This window comes from Gymnoscopelus braueri (genome assembly GCF_963280865.1).
Source record: "Gymnoscopelus braueri genome assembly, chromosome: 18".
Lineage (NCBI taxonomy): Eukaryota > Metazoa > Chordata > Actinopteri > Myctophiformes > Myctophidae > Gymnoscopelus > Gymnoscopelus braueri.
In genome coordinates, this window is record NC_137618.1 from 47,403,136 (window position 1) to 47,426,192 (window position 23,057).

At 38.8% G+C, this 23,057-nt stretch overlaps 1 protein-coding gene across 1 annotated transcript in view; it reads left to right on the top strand.

Annotated features, from left to right (window-relative positions):
• Window positions 1–4,855: 4,855 nt before the first annotated feature.
• The window catches only part of LOC308073617 (protein mono-ADP-ribosyltransferase PARP14-like), a 30,024-nt gene continuing 11,822 nt past the window's right edge, over window positions 4,856–23,057 (top strand). Inside the window, exons 1-13 of the mRNA XM_080412625.1 lie at window positions 4,856–5,057; window positions 8,978–9,147; window positions 9,275–9,293; window positions 13,536–13,775; window positions 16,990–17,223; window positions 17,823–19,882; window positions 20,027–20,123; window positions 20,223–20,324; window positions 20,479–20,541; window positions 20,737–20,913; window positions 21,289–21,473; window positions 21,639–21,687; window positions 21,780–21,884. Coding sequence (XP_080268751.1) covers window positions 4,883–5,057; window positions 8,978–9,147; window positions 9,275–9,293; window positions 13,536–13,775; window positions 16,990–17,223; window positions 17,823–19,882; window positions 20,027–20,123; window positions 20,223–20,324; window positions 20,479–20,541; window positions 20,737–20,913; window positions 21,289–21,473; window positions 21,639–21,687; window positions 21,780–21,884 — 3,676 coding nt within the window. The 5' untranslated portion in view covers window positions 4,856–4,882. The remainder of the gene's footprint in view (window positions 5,058–8,977; window positions 9,148–9,274; window positions 9,294–13,535; window positions 13,776–16,989; window positions 17,224–17,822; window positions 19,883–20,026; window positions 20,124–20,222; window positions 20,325–20,478; window positions 20,542–20,736; window positions 20,914–21,288; window positions 21,474–21,638; window positions 21,688–21,779; window positions 21,885–23,057) is intronic.

The following is a 23,057-nucleotide window of genomic DNA, read 5'->3' on the forward strand; positions in this document are numbered from 1 at the left end:
CAAGCTTGCAGTGCGAGGTGCTGTGAGCTTGTAGATCTGCTATTTTTGGCTAAAGTTCTCTTCAGTGTAGGCAGGGATGCTAGGGTTCAAGTGGTTAATGTAAAAAAAACATGAATTTGGTAGCCCCCCGTCGTAACTCTGAGGGCCCCCTTGGGGTTACGGTGACGGACCCTCAGACCCCTGACTTAAGCATTCGTAAGCCTAGTACAGTGCACCTCAAGTCCGTTTTATTAAGAGTAGTGGTTCTAAGTGTTAAACTGAAGTGATATTGATACATTCCAAACATTATCAAAGTATTTTGCGGCACCCACTTTGAGAAACCCTGTCCTACACTCATACAGCACATAATATACCCAGATTTTAACCGATTTTAGAATCAGAATAATCTTTGTCACAATCATCTTTATTGTCAAATCACAGGTTTACAGGTGTAAAACAGTGGGTGAAATTAGTTTTTGTGCAAGCTCCGTAGTTTCTTGTTTGTTTTCATAAAGAGAAGAAGTGGGGCCACTAACTAACCGGGTACAGGGCAAGCAATGTTCTCAAGTGATCGTAGTGTATCTTGTCAGTAGCACAACACAATTTCATTATCTGGATATCGGTCTGTCAGACAAATAATACAGTTTCCGTTCATAATCATATTTCGTCCGCTGTGTATTTTATTGGTGATTCTTGTGAATGAGTTTAACATAATTGCTCTCTTTACGTTTATTGGTATATTTTTTTAAGCTTTGAAACTTGTTACTTCAGATGTTGATCTTTTGTCCTTTCTAAGATGTACAACCAGAAGATGTGGCTGAGGGAGAGAGACCCTCTGTGCTCATGGTGATGCAGTGGCTGACTGGGCAGGGACACAGGCATTTGCTGGTGTCGGAGAGAAAGAAATTCAAAATAGTTGACCACAACTGTCTAGTCCACAGGCCAGGCCACACTGTTTGTTATCCCATTGTTAGTGCTTGTAACACTTCCAACAGCCCACCTTGAAGATTACGAGTCTTTTAAGACCAACTTGCTTTCGGACATTAACGGTGCAAGCTTTGACAGAGTGTAACTTGTAAATAACTGTACATTGTCACTTTCTTACTCCAGTCCATTGTCAATTTTTACTCGTGTTAAGGATACAAACTTAAAGGAAAACTTGCCAGATTATGAACCTCTTACCCTAACCCATTTTAAAAGTGTTTCAGGTCCAATTTTGTCTGCTCATTTATCACTTCCAATTTCACTTCTGTATCTTGACTGAGGTCTCTATCCTGATTGGATAAAATTGGCATCCCAACCTGAGCATGCATTTTCTGTTAGAGAGCCGGAGAGATGTTACTGAACACTCTATATAGCAATGAGTACTATCAGAATTTAGAGCTATTTAACACTTATTTTAACAAAAGAAAATCACTTACCCTCCCTAACGTTTGAAATGATTGCACTTTTTAAGGGCACTGGCAGTGTAACTGTTTTAAAATGTTTTTCTTCTTTCAAATCTGCTCTACAACTGCTCTACAAAGGGCAAGTGTGTCACAGTGTTTAAAGTTTATGTGAACCCAAGTAACAAGTTCTACAACAGCTTCTACCACATTCACACAGATGGATTTGGTGAAATATAATATAAACTCAGACCATTTGTAAATCGGTGTTAATTGTCGATGTTAGGGTTAGCATACGATGGCATACGATATAGCCCACATTTTGGTTAAAATGTATTTTAATAAACAATTCACTGAAAATGTAGTTGTATGAATACATTGTGAATTGCTATATCTGTTAATTTGACCTTCGAATGCAGTTTATGCTAATTATAGGAAAGTCAATGTTGGATAAATAGATTTCTGCTCAACTTAGGCCTTGTCTGTGTATACTGAAATGCTGGACGAGAATGCCAAAACTAAAAGTGCTTCTGCATACTAAGTTAGAACTGCATTTGTTAGGATTTAAGGTTGGCAGGTGGAAAAAATGCATGTGGCATTTAATCATAAAGTAAGCACACTATCAGACGAAACGTTTCCAAAGCAGTCTATCTGGAATGGGCCTGGCCAGTAGGCCAGTCACTTCAGCCTTGCCTTAATTAGAATAACAAATATAACATAAAATAATGTAGCTTTATTTTATAACTTCAAGGGTTCCCAAATGTTTCAGGCTGTGAATCCCTAAAATAATCATATTTGAACTGGGGACCCCCCAAAATAATCATACTTGAACTGGGGACCACACCCCTGGGGACAAGCACTTGAAATTGTAGGCATTAGATTTAGTTTGACTCGTTTCCACAGATAAATATTGTGAAAATAGCCGAACAACAAGCGCACAATGCCTTTAAAAAGGTCTTAAAAGTCATTAAATTGTCACTTTAGAAATGTGTTACCCTGTATACACTTATACTGTATATGTTGGTTTGTTTACTGTTGAGAGAGAAAACAATGTTGCCCATTAAGCTAATCTGGGGACCCCCTCTGAGGGTCCCGATCCCAAGTTTGGGAACCACTGGCCTACTATAACAGTAACAACAATACAACAATTTTAAATACAGATCACAAACTGTAAGTAGAACAGAAACCTAACATTAGGGAATCATCTGAATTGCTAATAGCCTAAAATGCTCAATATTGTAACGAATAGTGTAGTGCCCAGAGCTGGGATGGAGCTCTGACCTCAGTCCCAGAGGACCACAATGGAAACAAGCCTTTTTGTGTTATCCTTATAACAATCATTGTACAATTGTACCTCTGTATCCTACTGTTAATAAAGTATTCCATCAATCTGTTTACTCAAACTGTTTACTGTACATATTTTTTTTGTTTTAGTTTTTATGATGTTTTGCATAGTGTATATCTGTCTGTCATTAAATGTCTCTATGAATTGAGTACAAAGGACCCCAATGGAAACAAGTCATCTTTCTTGGGTTTTAAATACTCTTAGCTGACCTTGCATTATACTTTCATGTTTTTTTGTTTTTTTTGCAAACTGCTAATAATTCAATCAATCAAAAAACCATGCTGGCCGTAACACACCTCCATCCCTGCATTCAATAAACTACATAAGGAAGGGGGAGCTGTCACTCAGACTCCAAGTGACCAATGGAGAGGTGTCTTACATCTATCAGCGTAGGACCCGCCTTCTGAACTTTAACCCCTCACACAAAAAAATCCAAGAGAGAGAAAAAACAATCGAGACCAAAGACATACGTTTTGAGAGAGAAGGCATTTTGCAATACAGAAAAAAACAACTTTCATTCGCAAATGAGGGAAAAAACATTAGAAACATTTTATTTAGCACAACACATTTTATTACCCAAACATTTTACTAAGTATTTTGTTTTATGTAGTTTAAACAGTTTTTCCTTATTTTTTCACTCTTGAATTTTAAAAGTTTTATTCTCAATTATTTTTTATTTTCTTTCAAATCTTATATTTTTTTGCTTGCAAATATATTTTTTTGATTGCGTTTTTAATTTGTTTTAATTAAAAATATTTTGTTGTTCTGTTTATATAATTTCCTTTGCTTACAAATTATTATTTTTTGCTTGCTGTTTTAATTCGTTTTCATTCAAAACTATTCTTTGTTCTGTTTATATTTTTTCTCTCTCAAATGTTTTTCTTTTGTTTGGTTAATAAAGACACAAATGTAACTCCATACTCCAGCTCTTTCTTGGCTTCAGCCAGTTCGTCTTCCTCGATTCCATTCTAGAGAGAGCATGATGTTAATATAATAATTGCAGCATTAAATAGCACTAAAGTCATTATGAATAGCCTGATAGGCTAGATAAACTTGTAAATTACTCTTACCGTGCCGTTCAGCAGAACGTTGTTGAGATCGGCCATGCATGGCTTCTGGCTGTTTTTATTTATTTATTATTTATTAAATTATTATTTAAAGTATAGCACAACATGCTATTAAAGGCTAGTCTTACCTGTGCTTTGCCTAAACCAAATAAAACCAGCAAGGTTCAGAATGTCATTCAAAGTTAAAAGGAACAAACAAGCTGAACATCAAAAGTGAAAGTCAAAAAGTGGTCGGTGTTTTCCAGAGGAATACAAGAACACTCGCCCCAAAACACGGTCGCCCCGTGTCAAACCTACAGCGACCAGTTTTTCCTAAACATAACTTCAGTAAAACTATGCCTCACCCTAACCTTACTCATAACCTTAAACTCAGTAAAACTAAGCCTAAACCTAACCTTATTCCTACCCTAAAACTCAGTAAAACAATGCCTCACCCTAACCCTATTCCTAACCTTAAACTCAGTAAAACTAAGCCTAAACTATAACCTTATTCCTAACCTATACCAGTAACCTGAAAGCTGATTGTATGACATTCTGTATAGTAGTGTGTATATCTGCCTGCCTCTTATATTTCATCATGATTTGTGTGCATGGTTCTCATCTTAAACAAGCGTTATGCTTAATGAGGGTTTCCAGTTTAGTAGACCTTGTATTGTGAATTTGTACTTCCATGTACTGTTATGTACTGTCATGTACTATTCTCATGTCTTTCTAAATAAACTACATCAATCAATCAATCAAACCTTAAACTCAGTAAAACTATGCCTAAACCTAACCTTATTCCTAAACGTAACGTAACCTCAGTAAAACTATGTCTATAAACCTAAACGTATTCCTAAACGTAACCTCAGTAAAACTACGCCTAACCCTAACATTATCCATAACCTTAAACTCAGCAAAACTAAGCCTAAACTGGTTATTCCCAACCTTAGTAAAACAAGAATACAAGAAAAATGTCCGGGGCTAAAAGGGGGGCGAGTGTGTTTTGGGGCGAGCGTTCCGGTTACCTTCCAGAAAGGCGCACAGACAGACAGGGGTATAACCACCGTGTCCTGTTAGCATACAGACAGGTGTGTGCATGTCCACTGTCAACAACCGTCTCTAGGATGTCCAGGCGACTGCGTCTCCTTCTGGAGGGTCTGCCTGACCACCTGGACAACATCAGACCTAAACTAGAACTCTACTTCAGAAACAAGAGGAGGTCTGGCGGTGAGATATCAGAACTACTCGCTGATCCTAACGACACAAACAGGGCAATCCTGGTCTATGTCGACGAGGCAGGTAAGATATGGTTACTTTCACTGAAGTGTGACATCTCCATTTATATGAACATGATTGCATGGCTTTGCGATGTTAGGCTTACGCTACTGTTCTAGCCTTGGATCAAGACGATCATATAATATGTATTTTATTGATTTTGCATTTTTTTTGGCTAGCACCCCCCGTGCGTCTTGGACTTTCATCAGTCCTAGCTGTAGTATACATATACAACACTCGTAGACGTATTTATGATTCTGACGTTTTCAATCTACGAGAGTTGTAGGGTGCACTTCCCATAGTGACCTGGACTTTCTGCACTATGCCCCGTAGACACTCCAAACATTGTACAAAATGAAGATAAAGGTGCTTACCGCCGAGCCCCAAATGTTAACTGGGTCTACGGGGTAGTAGTGTAATGTAATAATTCATATCTTTCAATAAAGAAGTGTTTTAATGCCGTCTGTGGCCGAACGACATTTTTTCACCCTCGTTTACTTCCTGTTTACATTTAGTGTAATTCCGGGTTTCACCGGATGCGCCCCCTCACTTCCCGTCACTACCGCCCATTGGGAACTTCCGACAGAATCGGCCACAGACGGCATTAAAACACTTCTTTATTGAAAGATATGGATTATTACATTACACTACTACCCCGTAGACCCAGTTAACATTTGGGGCTCGGCGGTAAGCGCCTTTATTTTCATTTTGTACAATGTTTGGAGTGTCTACGGGGCATAGTGCAGAAAGTCCAGATCACTATGGGAAGTGCACCCTACAACTCTCGTAGATTGAAAACGTCAGAATCATAAATACGTCTACGAGGGTTGTATATGTATACTACAGCTACATCAGTCCGTACTTCTCCGTACATGCACTTGTATTTAAGGTGCTCACCCGTCCCGGTTGTCCCAAATGTTAACTAGCGTTGCGGTCTGCGGAGTCAATGTATTACTGTCCATATTTTTCAATAGATATGTGTTTTGGTCCGTGTATTTTTCGGCCATTTGAATTTGAATTTGATATTTGATACATGAAATTCGGAAAACTGTCTGTTTTCTAAATACTATTTAGAAATGGTTAAACAAAACTTAGAAATAGGTATTCAATTCCCGATTTTCGTTGGTGTGGTTCTAAAAAGAATTAGGAATTTAAAACAACAGTGCGCAAGCTGTACTGAATTCTGTTTCTCCATATTGGCGCGTCTGTGCCACGCTCCCTTCTCACGCAGCTGGAACTGATGAGCAGACTTTTCTTTTTGTCGTTTTTACTTTATTTATCGACAATAAATCAATATAAACAAACACAAAACACACACAAACGCTGGGATGGTCGGTGTCTTAGAAGAGAGCCTTAGAATGGTTAACTTTGGATTTATGAATATCAAAAATCGCTAAATTAACTATTAAACAGTGGTGGAAAAAGTACTATTTTTTTTTTACTTAAGTAAAAGTATCAATACATGTAGAAATACTCTAAGTAAAAGTCCGAAATTCAAAATTTACTTGAGTAAAAGTACAAAAGTATTGGTATCAAAATGTAGGCTACTTAAAGTAACAAAAGTAGAAAGTACTCATTATGCAAAAACGTTCCCATTTCTCAAGTTTTCAAATGTATAAAAATCTTTTGAAAATAGCAGATCTACAAGCTCACAATCCATGGCATTGTGAGCTTGTAGATTGGCTATTTTCAAATGGCTGAAATGTATCTAGGGCTGAAGTGGTTAATGTATGTTTTGTAATAATAATCAAAATCATACATTTCTGTCTAATAAAATATTCAATCAATCAATCCACCTGGCCAGCAAAAAAATTAATGGCATTATATAAATATCAAGAGTGATTGTTTATTATACCCACAGTAATACCCATTATTATTAGTTATTCATTCTTATTATTTTTTATTATTATTATACAGTTGTTGTTATACCCATAGTAGCCTTAGAATGGTTAGCTTTGGATTTATGATTATGAATTATCGCTAAAATTACTATGAAATTGATTATGTATAACCAGAGTTATAATATATATAATCTTTATTTCAGACCTGTGGATCCATATAAAAGACAGCACATAATATAAAAAGAGACAGCAGTATATAACAAAACAAAAAAGATCACTCAAGCACCCACCCCCCACCCCACCTCACTCACATACATGAGGCGTCTGTCAAGCACTAAGTCAAAATATTCAGCCAAATTTATAAAAAAATATAGAGGCTATTATGCCAGTGTTCTCTGAGCCTGGATGTGTATCGATAACTGCTTCTCATAGGGCTTGTTAGAGCCTCTATGTTGCTGTTCTCGGACACATCAAGCCGACACATAAAATTGTACATCTATACTGTCTTAAAAGTGCATCACATGTAGGCACACCAGTGGACACAAACAATTGACTGGCATTATGCCATCTGGGAATGTGGAGCAACAACCTCATACCATCATTATAAGCCACTCTGTGCCTCTGCATACTTCCACTATGTACAAATGCCAGAGATGAGCCGTATACAGAGGTGTGACATTTGAACACTTAACATCAACAGAACACATACAAAAATTCAGGAGCAGCATATTGGCCTGTGCATACATTGTCTGTAGACATCTCTGTCGTCCATCCAATCATCACAGTGACATGACCACAGTATTTTATTTCCTTGCATGTTATGAGAGGACTATCACACAATTGAAAAGCAAGGAAAGATAATTTCCTGTTCTCTCTGCTTCTCACAATCATGATGTTACGTTTTTGGCATTATAGTTTAGGTCAAAATCTTTGCAATACTGTGTGCAGATCTTCAATAATAGTTGAAGCCCAGCACTGTATGGACCACATATAACTAAATCATCAGCATACATGAGATGATTGACAACAGTGTCACCCACAAGACAGCCAGTGTTGCACCCATTTAACATTAAACAACTTTAAAAGCCACCCAAGCAGACCCCATTACTGACATGGAATGGTTCAGAAATGTAATTGCCCCATTTTACCTGAAACATTTGACGGGCATACCAAAGACTATATTCTTACTAAGTATTTTGGAACTCCTCTATCAATCAATTCCATAAATAACTTTGCATGAAAACTCTATCAAATACTCTGGAACCATCAATAAAGCACAAAAATAATACAGTAGTCTTGCTCCAAGGCTAATATTAGGCTAACTGTTTTCCAGTGGCGTAAAGTAACTAAGTACATTTACTCAAGTGCTGTACTTAAATACAATTTTGAGGTATTTTTTACTTTACTGAAGTATTTCCAATTTTCAGTACTTTTACTTCTACTCCATTAAATCTCAGACAAATATTATACTTTTACTCCACTACAATTATTTGAAAACTTTACCAGCTACTTTGTAGATTTTGAATATTAGTACAAAACACACCAACCACTTCAGCCCTACATATATTTCAGCCATTTGAAAGTAGCAGATCTAAAAGTTGACAATGTGTCGCGATGCGACGCATTGCGAGCTTGTAGATCGGCTATTTTTATACATACATTTTTTTAAATACATTTTCAACTTGTGAAATGGGACATTCTGCATAATAATAAGGATAATTCCTTTTAACAGGTCGTTCATGAAAGTCCTTGCGGTCTTGTTTCCAATGAGAACCTGTGAGCAATTGGGGTTAAGAGTCTTGCTCAGGGACAAATTTCATATCATCGGCACATATGCTGGGATAGCCTGGAATCGAACCTGGGGCAACCAGGGCCAGCTGGTTCCCTAGGCGGGCTCACTAACCACTCAGCTATGGCCGCCCTATAATGAGTACTTTTACTTTTGGTACTTAAAGTACATTTGATACCAATACTTTTGTACTTTTACGTATGTAAATTTTGATTTCCGGACTTTTACTTGTAACATTGCAGTATTGATACTTTTACTTAAGTAACACATCTGAGTACTTTTCCCACCACTGCTGTTTTCTTTCTTCCTTTTAGCCTTTCATAAAGTGATGTCTAAAAGAAAGCACTGTGTTGACTTCAGAGAGCCATATGGACTGGTTGAGCTGGAAGTCAAAGTGCCAGCAGACAACATACAACAAGGTCCAGTCAGGAAGAAATCCAAACCACCTGTTCCTCCTCGCCCTGACAAAGATAAACTAAACTTGGTAAACAGACCTGCCAATGAGAAGGTTCCTTTATTTGACTCTAGCTATCACATGATTTCATTCCCTGCTTTACTTCCCTGATCTTGAACATAACTTCCATTAATCAAAAATATGATTTATGTTACAGCCTGGGGTCTGCCAAACAGGTACGGTATTGGTCTTTACTTTTACATGTTGTCGGCAAACAACAATGTGTTTAACATGCAGGTAAAATGGTTTTCGGACTATCAAACTTTGACCATCGAAACATTCATTTCATAGCTCTTACCCTCCGCCTATCACCTTATGCTATCTTTGAACTGAACAGCATGTTTCCCATCAGTGTCTGATCATATAAATTGCACACACCCATGCACAGTGGTGGAAAAAGTACTCAAATGTTTTACTTAAAGGTAGTGTAAGTGATATTTTTTGGTTAAAACAAAAAGTATTTTGTTAAAAGGTTAAAATACTATATTCTGATAGTAATCATTGCTATAGAGTGTTTTTTCAGTAACAGGTGTCTCCCCGTCTCTCCAGCTCTTTAATAAACAGAAAATACATTTTTCGTTAGGTGTCAAAATCTCAGCCAATCAGGAGAAAGTACCCATTTTTAAGCTTAATTTGTATAGTGTTCCAGTTCCAATTTTGTCTGCTCATTTCTTAGTGTCATCACTTCCAATTTCACTTGTTTAATCTGTATCCTGATTGAGTTCTCTGTCCTGGTTGGATAAAATTGGAAATGAAACTGAAACTGAAACGAAAATGCATGTCCTGTACTTGTCCTGTGCTTGTCTTGTGCTTGTCTCGTGTTGGTCTGTCCCTGTCTGTACCTGTCTTGTATTTGTACTTTTTTTCTTTTCTGTTCATGTGGATGTCCATATAGAGACACACGGCCGGAAGCGGAAGGCCTACAAATCCACGCCCACTTTTGACACTCGGGGTCCGTTAGAACGATGAACTGCAGCTCTCAATGCAATCTCTATGAGAGGCATTGTAAAATACCGTCATTTCACTGGTTAACTACTGAGGCTGTAGCGATTTTTTTGGTGTTCTAATAATCTGTCCCATTTGTTTAATTTGTCCTTTTTAATGTCCCATATCTTTCATCTCGATATACTACCCACAATATACTATAATATACTCCATCAGTATGTCAAAACCGCTAGCATCGGAGATCCAGAGTTTAAGTGGTCGCATGGTATATACGTCACGGACGCATCCCTTGAGGTTTTCAATACCCAGAAAACTGGCGAAAGTGGCCGTTTTCAATAGGTTTTGGTCATTATCTCTGGAACAGAAGGTCCAATCTGCTCAGTTCAAAGCTTGTTGGATGCGTGACTTTGAGGACATTAAGCACGCAATGACACATTTTCGGGTTATTCTTTTTTTTTAGGGGAGGCGAGATCTTAGTTGGGCAGGCGACCGCCTCTCCTGCCTCTACAGTGGGTACGCCACTGGTCGGCGCTCGGCGCTCGTAAAGACAGTGATGTCACTGAAATGCTACAACTTGTCTGTCTGCTGTCTACCCTCTGCTGTGTTAACATTATGGGTAACTCGTTAAAGTGGCAAATTAAATGTGAAACACATCAACTATTAAGAAAACAAGAAGATATGTTGACAAAGACACTCCATACATTTGGAAACATATTTTTATTTAAATCAATATCGTCTTCAGTTAATGCAGGATAATTTAAAAAGTAGGCTAACTTTCATATCCTCTCATAGGGAATGCATTGGCAGCTGCAGTTCATCGTTCTAACGGACCTCGAGTAGCGGCGCTGTCTCAAAAGTGGGCGTGAAATTTGTAGTCCCCGTGTGTCTCTATCGTATTGAATGTTTTGCTTGTTATGTGTTGTGTTTTTTGTTTAATGCATGTATGCATGTCTCCATCTAATGCATGTATGCATGTTTATTGTTTGACTTGTCTCATTTATTTAGCTCTTTGTGAGTTTGTTTGTCTGACCGAGTTTTGTATTATTATTTTTTTTCCTTTTTTTGTTTTTTTTGTTGTTGTTGTATGTCTACATGTGTGTATGTGTATTATTATCAGTTTCTTTCTCCTTTTCCTTTTTTGTCTTGGTTTTTCCTGAGTATGGCCTCTTTGTGTGCTTTGGTGATCTCACCTGTTTGCTTTACTTGAAAAATAAAAAATAAAATTATCAAAAAAATAAAAAATATAAAGAGGTGGAGAGACAAGGAGACTCCTAATACTGAACAAACACTCTATAGCAATGAGTACTATCAGAATATAGAGCTATTTAACACTTATTTTAACCAAAGCAAATCACTTACCCTACCCTTACCCTAAAAGTATCAATACTGCAATGTAGAAGTACTCTGTTACAAGTAGGCCTAAAAGACCGGAATTCAAAATTTACTTGAGTAAAGGTACAAAAGTATGGTATCAAAATGTATTTAAAGTACCAAAAGTAAAAGTAGTAAAAAAAAGTAAAATGTTTGAAAATAGCCCATCTACAAGCTCACAACGCATCGTGATGCGACGTGTTGTGAGCTTGTAGATCGGCTATTTTCAAATAGCCTAGGTATAAAATAGGGATAAAGTGGTTAATTTTATAATGTAATCATTTATATCTGCTAAGTAACTAAAGTTTTCAAATAATTGTAGTGGAGTAAAAGTATAATATTTGCCTCTGAGATGTAGTGGAGTAGAAGTAAAAGTATTGGAAATTGGAAATACTTCTGTAAAGTAAAAAATACCTCAAAATTTTACTTAAGTACAGTACTTGAGTAAATGTACTTAGTTACTTTACACCACTGCGGGCCATGCTTCATTCATTACATTAAAGGTTTGATTGATTTGATAAAACAGACTACTAGAATGACTATGTGGATGTTTAGCATCCAACAGTATAACGTTTGGTGTAATTTCATTATTAGATGTGTTTATTCATTTGTCATTGTTTCATTAGTGTGGTTGCCCTAACAGGGCAACCAGACTATAGTAATCCTCGCACTTTATTATATGGAGATAAACTTTAGTTTAGACCGTCTCTCCTCCCACAGTTTTTATCCCCCAATGTCGTGCCATATGTCAAAATGACCGTCATGACCGGGAATCGTGCGCTTGTATTTTGAGATTGGTTAAATAGTTTAATTGATATTGATTTATTAGTGCATTAAATTTCCCCATCCGCTTTAATGGAAAAGTGAAAAAACTCAAATTCAAGTATTTTTTTCTCAGAAACCGTAAGAGCTAGAGTTACCAGATTTGGAAGGGAGGTTTATAATTTAGTCCGAAATTATTGAAAAAATAATTACACTAATCGGCCACATGGTGGCGCTATAACAGCCCCCTTTACGTTTTGGCCTATAACTCTTGAACCGTAGGTCGTAAAATCAAAATTTATTTTCCCTAGATTCCTTGGGTCATGACGCATCTCCCCATATAGGCCACGCCCATTTGTGTCAGGATAGATTTTCCGCCATTTTGAATTTTCTTCAAAACACACTTTTAGCTCCTCCTCCCACATATTTTGGTCAAATTTCACAAAAATCGGTACACATGATCTCTGGACCCATGCAATAATCTGGACCGAAACAGAATTTAGATAGTCCATACCGTTCGTCCGTAAATGGCTTCCAAAGTTAGCGGAAGGGGCCCGTTTTACAAAAAAGGCCACAAATCACGAACGAAACGTCCAGTCAATCCTAAATTTGAATCACATGTCAAGGGTGGTTTATTCAACAAATCCCCAAAAGCATTTCCACTTTGATCCATAGGGGGCGCTACAAATGCTCAAAATGTAACCGTTTGATGCAAAAACCTTATGTTGGGGGGATCAATCCTCTCAAAATGAAACGCAAGTGATCTCAGGAGTTATGTGACAATGTAATTGGCACAGCCTCCGACGGTATTCCTCCCAGCGTATTCCTCGAGTCCCGGCGGCAGCGACCTGCGACTCGCGTCGGCGCAACCACACTCTGCAATTGCCCTGAATTGCGACGCGTCTAGTTTCATTTGTTCTCATACATGCTTAATTGAACATGAATTTGATTTAATGCCTGTCCATTATGAGCCACTCATCAATTTTCCACTGTGCATGCAACGATCTTCTATCTATCTATCCTAATTTGACAAACCTCTGTAGTGCATGGGTGCATGGTGTCGTGGTGGTGAGGCCAACATTGTTCTGCCCGGTTTCTCCTCAGTGGCTGGAGCAATTGATCTGCACACAGCCATTGACCATTACCATGCCCACGGAACTGCGAAGCCCGTTTTTCGATATCACCCAATCTCAGCTGTTAATTAGCGTTTTTGTGTGAAAGAATATCGCCTCGCGGGCTGCCAGATCATGTGCGCATATCCCCCTACGGATGTGTCGATCGGGTATGGACTAGTTTTCATAACACAGAATAAATTCCTGCCTCTACTTTTCCCCTCTCAGACATGGAGAAGGTCTGCGCCAAGACGGTACACGACCACGGGATATCGGTGGTCGTCTGCGATGACCGGTCTACAGAGGGGCACCTGGATCCCAGACGCTTTGTCCTGAGTGGGTTTGATGACGGCTGCATCTGCACCCATGTGTCAGTATACGTTAGGAGCTGTAGCCACTGGGCTGAACATGTCTGGGAGACACTTGATGATGGAGACAGAATAGTGGTCACCTTCAAACAAGACGTTGGTAGGCATAAGTAATATTTTGCTAAAATTAGGGTGTATTTTTGTATGAATACATGGTGCAAAGTTGTATGATCAAATTCAGTGGTGTAAAGTAACTAAGTACATTTACTCAAGTACTGTACTCCACTACATCTCAGAGGCAAATATTATACTTTTACTCCACTACAATTATTTGAAAACTTTAGTTACTAGTTACTTTGTAGATTTTGATTATTATTACGAAACATACATTACTCACATTGCCCTTTGTACATTTCGGCCATTTGAAAATAGCCGATCTACAAGCTCACAATGCATCGCAATGCAACGCATTGTGAGTTTGTAGATCTGCTATTTTCTAAGGATTTTTATAAATTTTATACATTTGAAAACTTGTGAAATGGGACATTCTGCATAATGAGTACTTTTACTTTTGTACTTTAGGTACATTTTGATACCAATGCTTTTGTACTTTTACGCAAGTAAATTTAGAATTCCGGACTTTTACTTGTAACAGAGTATTTCTACATAGCAGTAAAACATTTGAGTACCTTTTCCACTGATCAAATTTAAAGTTAAACTAGAAAATGTGCTCCTCGGAGCACAAGTCTCCGCCAGCAGACCCGTGCTATTTTAATAGCACGGGTCGTCTTGGTAGAACGGGTCGTCTTGGTAGAATGCGCGTGGTTTTTGGTGTTCTGCAGGGGCGACTGAATATGTAGTGTCTGCATCTAAAAAAAAATCTTCTTGAAGCAATGTGTCATATCGTCGATGTCCAGCCGGGACCAGCTAACTCCATTTTCAGTTTTTTTTTTTTTTTTTCATAAATCAACGCTATTGAACCCCCTCTACATCTGTGTAATTTTTTTTTTAATAATAACATATGAAAAGTATTAAAAAGCGCCTCTGACGAAAACTCCTAACTCCATTGGACCCTCAAACTGTCCGTCAAAAACAAACAACTCCCCCCTCCTCTCAGGCTCTCAGAGAAGCTCTGCTCTGTATGAGGCAGACAGGGAGAAGATTTTTCAATGCTTTTGGGAGAACATAAACTGGGAAGAGAAGAGAATGTATGTGCAAGGTTTGATAGATGTCACCCCAGTAAAGAGGAGAAGGGTGTCTTCACAAAGGTCATCTGCTCGTGTTTTCTTTTTAAATGTTAATGGTCAGAGAATGAGTGTGTGCAGGAGTTTGTTTCAAACATCTCCAAGAGCTCAAGGAGATCATGCCAAAAGACTTTCACAGCTTTTATGACAATCTAAAGCACTAAGAAACACCCACCACACACACACGCAACACACAACACACAACAGTGTGATTGATAGGTATATGATTGGTCAATTCAACTGTGGTTGTTATTGTTAGTGCAGTAGGCTACAGATTTGATAGGCTACAGATTCTATTTTTCATGAATGTATTGTGTATTTATATGCCATTTATTTATTGTTGGTGTGCCATGATTGCTTTTGTTAAATACATGATTGAGTATTGAGGCAGAATTGTTTGTTGCACTCAACTGTAGAAGAACAACAGTGGTAACAGTTAGATCCATGGTTGTTTACAATGCATGTTAAAATAAAAGTTGTTTAAGTACAGAATTCAGCTTGATATATACTTAGTATATGAGGATGGCGCTCACCATAAATAGCTGATCTCCAAGCTCACAATGCGTTGTGATGTGTTGTGAGCTTTGAGATCCATTGCCAGCTGTTCTTATCAATGATGGACAAAACCTCCTAACTCCACTTGCGCTGGATTTTGTATTGGATTTTGAAGTGGTGATAATATAATGACACATGCAAGTATCTGATAATATATAAAGTCACAATACCAAGTTTGATGAGGCAATATTGCTTTGTTTTAAAAATATAAGGTTCTCTTCATTTTCAGAAAAATACATATTTATAGATATGGGAGTCGTCGTAATTGACTGGTTTGTTCAAATGCTTGTCTGTCTTCTTCATCTTCATTGTCTTGAACAGTTTCAGCAGTTGATTGGTGTGTTTGATCTATGTCAGTTTTCTCTAGTGCTACATAATGTATTTGATCAAGGTGGCCAATTGTTACAGTATTAAGACTTCGGCCTTGTTGTGGGATCAATTCAACTCTATAGTCCTCTTCTGTGTTACTGTTGTAGATGAGTATGCTTTCTTAGCTTTGGCCTTCTGCGCCTTTGCTTGACCAATGTTAGGTGTTCTCAGAGGGACACACACACGCACAGACGGGTGATTTGTACTGGAAGGTACTGTTCCAATCAAGACTGATTAATCCTGTCTTACCTCACTTCAAAAACATAAATGGCTTTTTGAAGTGACACACCTATTTATAGGATTTTATTTCGTCATGCGTCCCTCTAGCCCAGTGTATATCAACCCTGGCAAACGTCCCAATTTTGGGCCGGGGCTACTGCTGAGGCGTGCCGCGCCGTTTGAAGGAGGTTTGAAAAAAAATCATTTTGAAAAAAAAAAAAAAGATCTTTTTTTTTTTTTTTTAAACAATAATAATAATCAGGCATGCAAACAGCCCCGAGGTGAAAAGGGTGACAACATGCTGTTTTTTTCGGGTCAGGTGTCACACTATTGCCCTATTTGGATTCAAAACGGCTAGTGGAAGCTGAAAAGTTTGCATGTCTGAATAATGCAAAAACAGAAATATTTGTTTGCATTTGCTTTTTTTCTCCCCCATATATTTTCATGATAAAAAAGTGCGTATCGTATCGAAATCGTATCGAAGTTGTGTGCCCAATATCGTATCGTATCGTTTCGTGAAATGTGAAAATCGGCACACCCCTAGTGTGTGTATATAGATATACCGTATATATATATATATAATTATATATGCCGTATATCTAGGTGTGCCCTGGGATTTTTTGGCTATGCCAGGTGTGCCTTGGCACAAAAAAGGTTGATAGACACTGCTCTAGCCAATCAAAGGCATTGGTGTCAACATATTGACACGTGTCACGTGGAGCTTGACCAATGTTAGCTTGGCTAGGAGGGAGGTGAACACACGGCGGGACGAAGCGAAAACATACTCTCCGCCTCCGGCGGAGACAAATATATATATATTTTGGGACCCACTGCAACAAAATCCTCATGTATCGAGATATTTTCATATATGACGAAAATGTGAATAATAATAATTATGTGTAGTTTTGTAATAATGACATTCTCTTAACGATCGTCAATGAAGGTGTGAATTATATCGGAGTGAAAATGCTCTTTCCATGTCTGCAGATGTGAACGACTTCATGAGGAAGTGTTCCTCGAAGAAGCTCCAGGACAAAGAGATAGGGGTCCATCGTTTGGAGATGACAGACTCTGTGTTTGTCCAGGGGGACATGAGCACAATATCAGAGAAGGACCTCAACCTCTACTTCTCCAGCAAGAGAAGTAGAGGTGGTGATATCAAGTCCATTCGCTGGGTCAGCAAAGACAAGAGTGCCATTATAACATTCGAGGAGTGTGATGGTAAGCTGATGAAAATATGATGCAAATATTGTTATTGTATGCTGTTGTGTAAAATACTATTTAACATATTTTGATGGGCATCGGCGGTCAAACACATAATTTGAGGGTCCTTTACATGAAAAAGTTTGAGAACCACTGATATTATGGCATAATAGGTTTTTCAGACAACTGTTAGGATTTAGAAGACATTTTGTAAATATTTGCAAAAAATAATCATAATTAAAACAAAAATGCGAATCTAAAAATGACACAGATGTGTTCCCGGTCTTTAATGGGTTAACACGTTGAAAAACCAACTAAACACCAGCTGCACACAACAAAATTACACATATCTATACTCTAAATAAATAAATATAAACTAAACAAAACCCTCTACCGGCACATAGCTATACACTTATGTCCTACTGGGTGTTCAATTCATAGATGCATGGTTCAATTCAAACCTAGACTCAATCAACATGTATCATGTAACAGAAGTTAGTACTCCACAACAGTTTTACAGGACACTTCACGGTGCATTCTGTCGCCCACATTTATGATGTACTATATTTATTCATAGTTTTGATATACATTTTGTTTGCCTTTGTCATTCTTTGCAGTTGCTTACAAGGTGGCAGAGCAGAAGCACTACTATTCTTCCAAGGAGCTCAAAGCTCAGCTATTCTACTGTAGCCTGCAGAAGGCTTTGACGGGAGGAATGTCTCTCCAAACAAATATCGCAACAAACACAGTCGTCCCTGTCAGCGCAGAACTCCTCAGCTTCATCAGTCGCAACGAGTCCCAAAAACAGACCTTCACATCTGCACTCGAAAAGGTCCATTCCAGTGTCTCGATCAGTATGGACATCGAGACGCCTCAGATGGAGCTCAGCATGACCCTGGACGCGGACACCTTGGGCATGCTACGACAGGGCCCCGCGTGGGAAATGGATGCTCAGAGTGAGGCTCAGGTCCAGTTGAATAGATACACAGAGGAACATCTGCCTGCTGAGGTTGAGGTCTGGCAAGAAATCGAAAACAGTTGCTTTGAGTTCAACACGACTAAATCCTGCATCTCTTTTAAGACGGGCACCTCTGAGGTAGTGGTCGTGGGCACGCAAGACGAAGTGAAGACAGTGGCGGAGAAGGTTCGAAACATGGTGAAGAAGACTGGCGATGACCTCCAAATCAAAAGAGACACTGCAGAAAGAGAAATCCACTTGGACTCAAAGGAGAAACTGGACCTGATCTGGGATCTCGCCTCTGGCAAAATGGAAACCAACATGGTGCTGTCCAAAGATGACGAAAGTCTTTCCATTCACCTTAAGGGTCAGAGGAACGCGGTGAACACTGCGGAAGGGATCTTGAACAAAGCCCTGGAGGGTGTGGATTCCATAACCCTTGACATGTCCCCTCAGCTGATGAACTTCATTAAGTCACTCGACTTGAAGAAGTTCCAAATGGATCACTTTGCTCAGAGCAACATAACAGCCGTATTGATCCCCAGTGAGGAGTCCTTTCAAATCCGTGGCGATCGTGCTGACATCCAGAAAGCTGAAGCCAAACTGCGCGAAGTCATACAAAATGAAGTCATTGAAATCTCTGGCGAACAAGTTAAAATTGTCAGAGGTGAACATTGGGACCAGTTTTTAGAAGCACTTCACAAAGATCTTAAATCCAGCCAGAACTCTCACAATGTTAGCATCAAACTCACAGGGAAGAAGATTGAGGTGTGTGGATTCTCTGGTGTGGTGACAGATGTTCTAAGCAAGATAAAGGCCTACCTGGAGGACAAGAAGCCAGTGACAGAAGATGTCCCGTTGAAATCACTGCAGGAGTTGGAGTTTGTCCAGTCTCGCAAGATGTTCTCTGACCTCAAGGCTTTGGGAGCGACTATATTGCCCTCTAAAAGCCAAGCATCACCTTGCCTGAAAGTCAAAGCTCCAAGTGACAAAATCAAACAAGCCACAGATGTGGTGACCCGTTTAATCGGTACGATACTAACAGAGAAGCTTATGTACTCCAAAGCAGGCGAGGCCAAGATCCTGGAGAAGAATACGCTGATATTGACCGCTCGGGCGAAACTTTTGCATTGTGAACTCTATCTGTCACAACCAGCAACTACAAATACTCAGCCATGCAGCTTTGATATAGAAGGATGTATCACATTGACCCTCAATCAGGGTGATATTTCCCAGCATACATTGGATGCCTTGATTTGCCCTATGAGCAGCCTGGCTTTTGACAACCCCATTGCACAACAGTTCCTCCAATCTGGAGGGCCAGAGATAAAGCAGGTGATTAACAAGTTTCAGAGGGAGAAGCAGAGTCTTACAGCAGGAGATGTTGTCCTGACCAACCCTGGCACCCTCAAATGCAAGAAACTTATCTATGCAATGATCCCAGTTCAGGGGAAGGGCATGCCAAGTCTTCATGCAACCTACCTACAAACTGCAGTCCATGAAAGCCTTGCGCAAGCAGAGAGCAACCAGTGTGTCTCCATTGGCATGTCAGCACTGGGATGTGGCACATTTGGATTTCCTCTAAAGGACTGCTGTGAAGCAATTGTGGGGGGAATCCTAAACTTCATCACTACGGGCCATGGAGTTCTGACAAGCATCCACATGATAGATTCTGATGCCAAAGTTGTGGAAGAATTCAAGTCAGCTGTCGAGGGCATGGTACGGTTGTATTCCTTGCCTTTTTTTCTTTGTTATTGATTTGTTATTTTGTATTGTTATTTCCAGGCCTTGCTGGACTTATACATTCGGAGAGGAATATTATGTGTTACAGTTTAACTATTAATCCTCTTGTCTATCAAACAGGGATTCGATCAAACAAATATCCCCAAAACATCATCAGCCATTCTGCCTCCACACAGTGCTTCATCTCCACCACTACCACCTATCCCAAACATCAAAGGTAATTACATTTTGATAACGTTATTAATATTATTATTATGTAAGGCCTTTTGAATATACTAATGAAGAGCGGACCTGATTGTTGTCTTGTTCAAACTAGTGATAGGTGGAGTCACCGTGACTCTGAAGAAAGGTGACATCACCGAGGAGGCCGCGGACATCATAGTGAACTCTACGAACCAGGATCTGAATTTGAACACTGGTGATCATAAATTACGTCTTTTGAAATGTGTGCTGAAAGTGTTCTTACCTCTAACACTACTTGGCTCTTGTGGTCATCTAACCTTCTTTTGTTGCTTCACTCCATCTGAAGCAAGCGTCCTTATTGATGGATTGTTTCACATTGTGTTGGACAGGTGTGTCCGGAGCCATCCTGAAAGCAGCAGGGAAATCTGTTGTGGATGAATGCAACAAACATGGTAGAGAAACTGTTTCAAAGTTATGCTTATTAATTATTATTATTATTATTATTATTATTATTATTATTATTATTATTATTATTATCATTATTATTATTAAATGACACGTTCCTTTACATACATTAACATGAACATTAAAAGCATAGAAATTCAGCGATCACAATCTCTATCTGTGATGACATTTTGTTTTCTCAGGTGCCCAGAAAGCTGATGGTGTGGTGCTAACAAGCGGTGGCAACCTGAAATGTAAACATGTAGCTCAGATGGTTGGACCCAGCAAGGCCATCTGTATCACTGCCTCCATAGAGAAAGTACTTGAGCTTTGTGAGAGCAAAATGGCTGCCACCATTGCCATTCCTACCATCGGCACAGGTAATATATACTGTCATACCAGTTAATTTTCCAGAAAGGATGAGTCTCTTATGGGAAGACTGCATCATTCATATAAAACATACTGTACATGTAAGGTCCAGTCTCTATAAATTGTTGTAATCTTGTCATATTGCAATATACAGTATGAGATTCTTTTTTTGTTTCGTTTTTTTCTTGCACTGTATAAACAGGTGTTACTTCTGTTACATTATATTATATTCAAGCTATGCAACTGTGCGATATTTAGGCAATATAGTCCCACTCAGTTATACTTATATTTCACTGCTGAATAAGAATATTCAGTAGGTACTGTACATCATTCGTATTCATAATTTATTTTCTCTTTGATTGTTGATTGTTGTTGTATTGCCACAGGTAGAGGTAGCATTAGCCCTGAGGACTGTCTCAAGGCCATTCTAAAAGCAGTGGACAACCACACGTCCCAGGCTGCATCCTCCAGCCTCAAGAGCATTTCTGTAGTGGCCTTTGAAGACAAGATCTTTAACGCAATGAGGCATGTTTTCTGCAAAAACAAACAACCTCAAAAAAGTGTCAGTCAGGTACAGTAGAATCACATTTATAAATGTTTTCGTTTTTTCTATGATGAATCTATGAATCTAATCATTTATCCATATTTATTTACTGAAGAATTTGTGACTTTCCTCATTCGCTTCTGTATTTCCTGTATTTTCTGCAATCTGTACATGATGTGATGTCTTTAATAGGCAACAGCTGCATCAACAAACACCAAGTCTGATCTACCTCCAAATCAAGGTTTGAATATTTTTTTTGTTGTATCGCATTTTCAAAAAAAGGCATCATCATCGCCATTATGTAATTATTTATCTATTTTCCTTCCACTGTAGTTAAGATCCACGGTGTCAGGGTTGAAGTGCGGAAAGGTGACATCACTCAGGACTCTGTCAAAGGCATCGTGAATACTACCAATGCTGATATCAATTCGAAAGGAGGTTGGTACACTGCCCTCTTGTGTACAGACAATACTAAACAACTTGTAGCTCATATGCAGATCTAACACAGTGAGACATGACTAAAGCTGGCCTTACACTACAAGATGTTTTCAGTCTTAAACGATTTTGAAATCGGGTATCATCACACACTACAAGATAATCTTTCAAGATTCTCTTATCAGATTATTTTAAACATGCACACACTACATGATTAAAAAAATCGGGGGCACCTCACACTACAAGATCCAGATTCTCGGGCTTGCCCGAACACAGCAATAATAAATATTATGAAAAAAAGTATTAATCATTAATAATTATAATGATATAAGATATTATTATATTGGTAACCTATATTATTTTGATATTAATTAAGTTACACATTACAATCCGTACATTTTCATATACATTTTCATATTTAAAGTTTTTTATAAGCATGCATACTCTGACTGGCAATTGTGGAGAATCGATTCAGTGTGTTTTTTTCCGACAGCCAGCTACGCTGCTGAGCTGCTCCTCGCCTCTCCTCGCAACGCACACGCACACACACACGGTGCATTGCGTCAGAGCTGATCTGCAAGCTCACAACGTGTCTCATACTGTATGATCCGCGGCACTTGTGGTCTTGTGAATCGCATAATGTTAATTAACCTCTCGACACCATTGCGCGACGAAAAATAATCTGCGCTCTGCTACTTGTGGAGAGAGACAGACTGCTTGAGATCGCTAAACATTAATCTGCTACTATAGTTAACAAGAGAAATGACACACTATCCAAAAGTATAAAGCGGATATGTATGTGACAGTGCTGAAAACAGGGCTTTTAAAGATGAATATGTAGAGGAAACTATGTGTTTATCTTACCTGCATGGTGTCATCAATGCAAAGCTGTTGTGTTTCATCGGCTACACACGTTTTGGCTGCTTGCAAGCCAAAAGGAATATAATTTTAGACGGCACCACAAGATGAAGCATGGAATGGTACCAGGCAAGTTATATAAAAGTTTAATAAGCATCTTTCAGGTTGGGATAGATTCTCTATCTATGGACATTATCGATTGGATCTTTGAACCCCCACACTAGACGATATTTATGCCAGAGATTCGCCCCCGATCTAGGCTGGGGTAGGGCACGCCCCCCTGATACTCGGGAGGGTTGTTTTTTAGCCCGATTATCT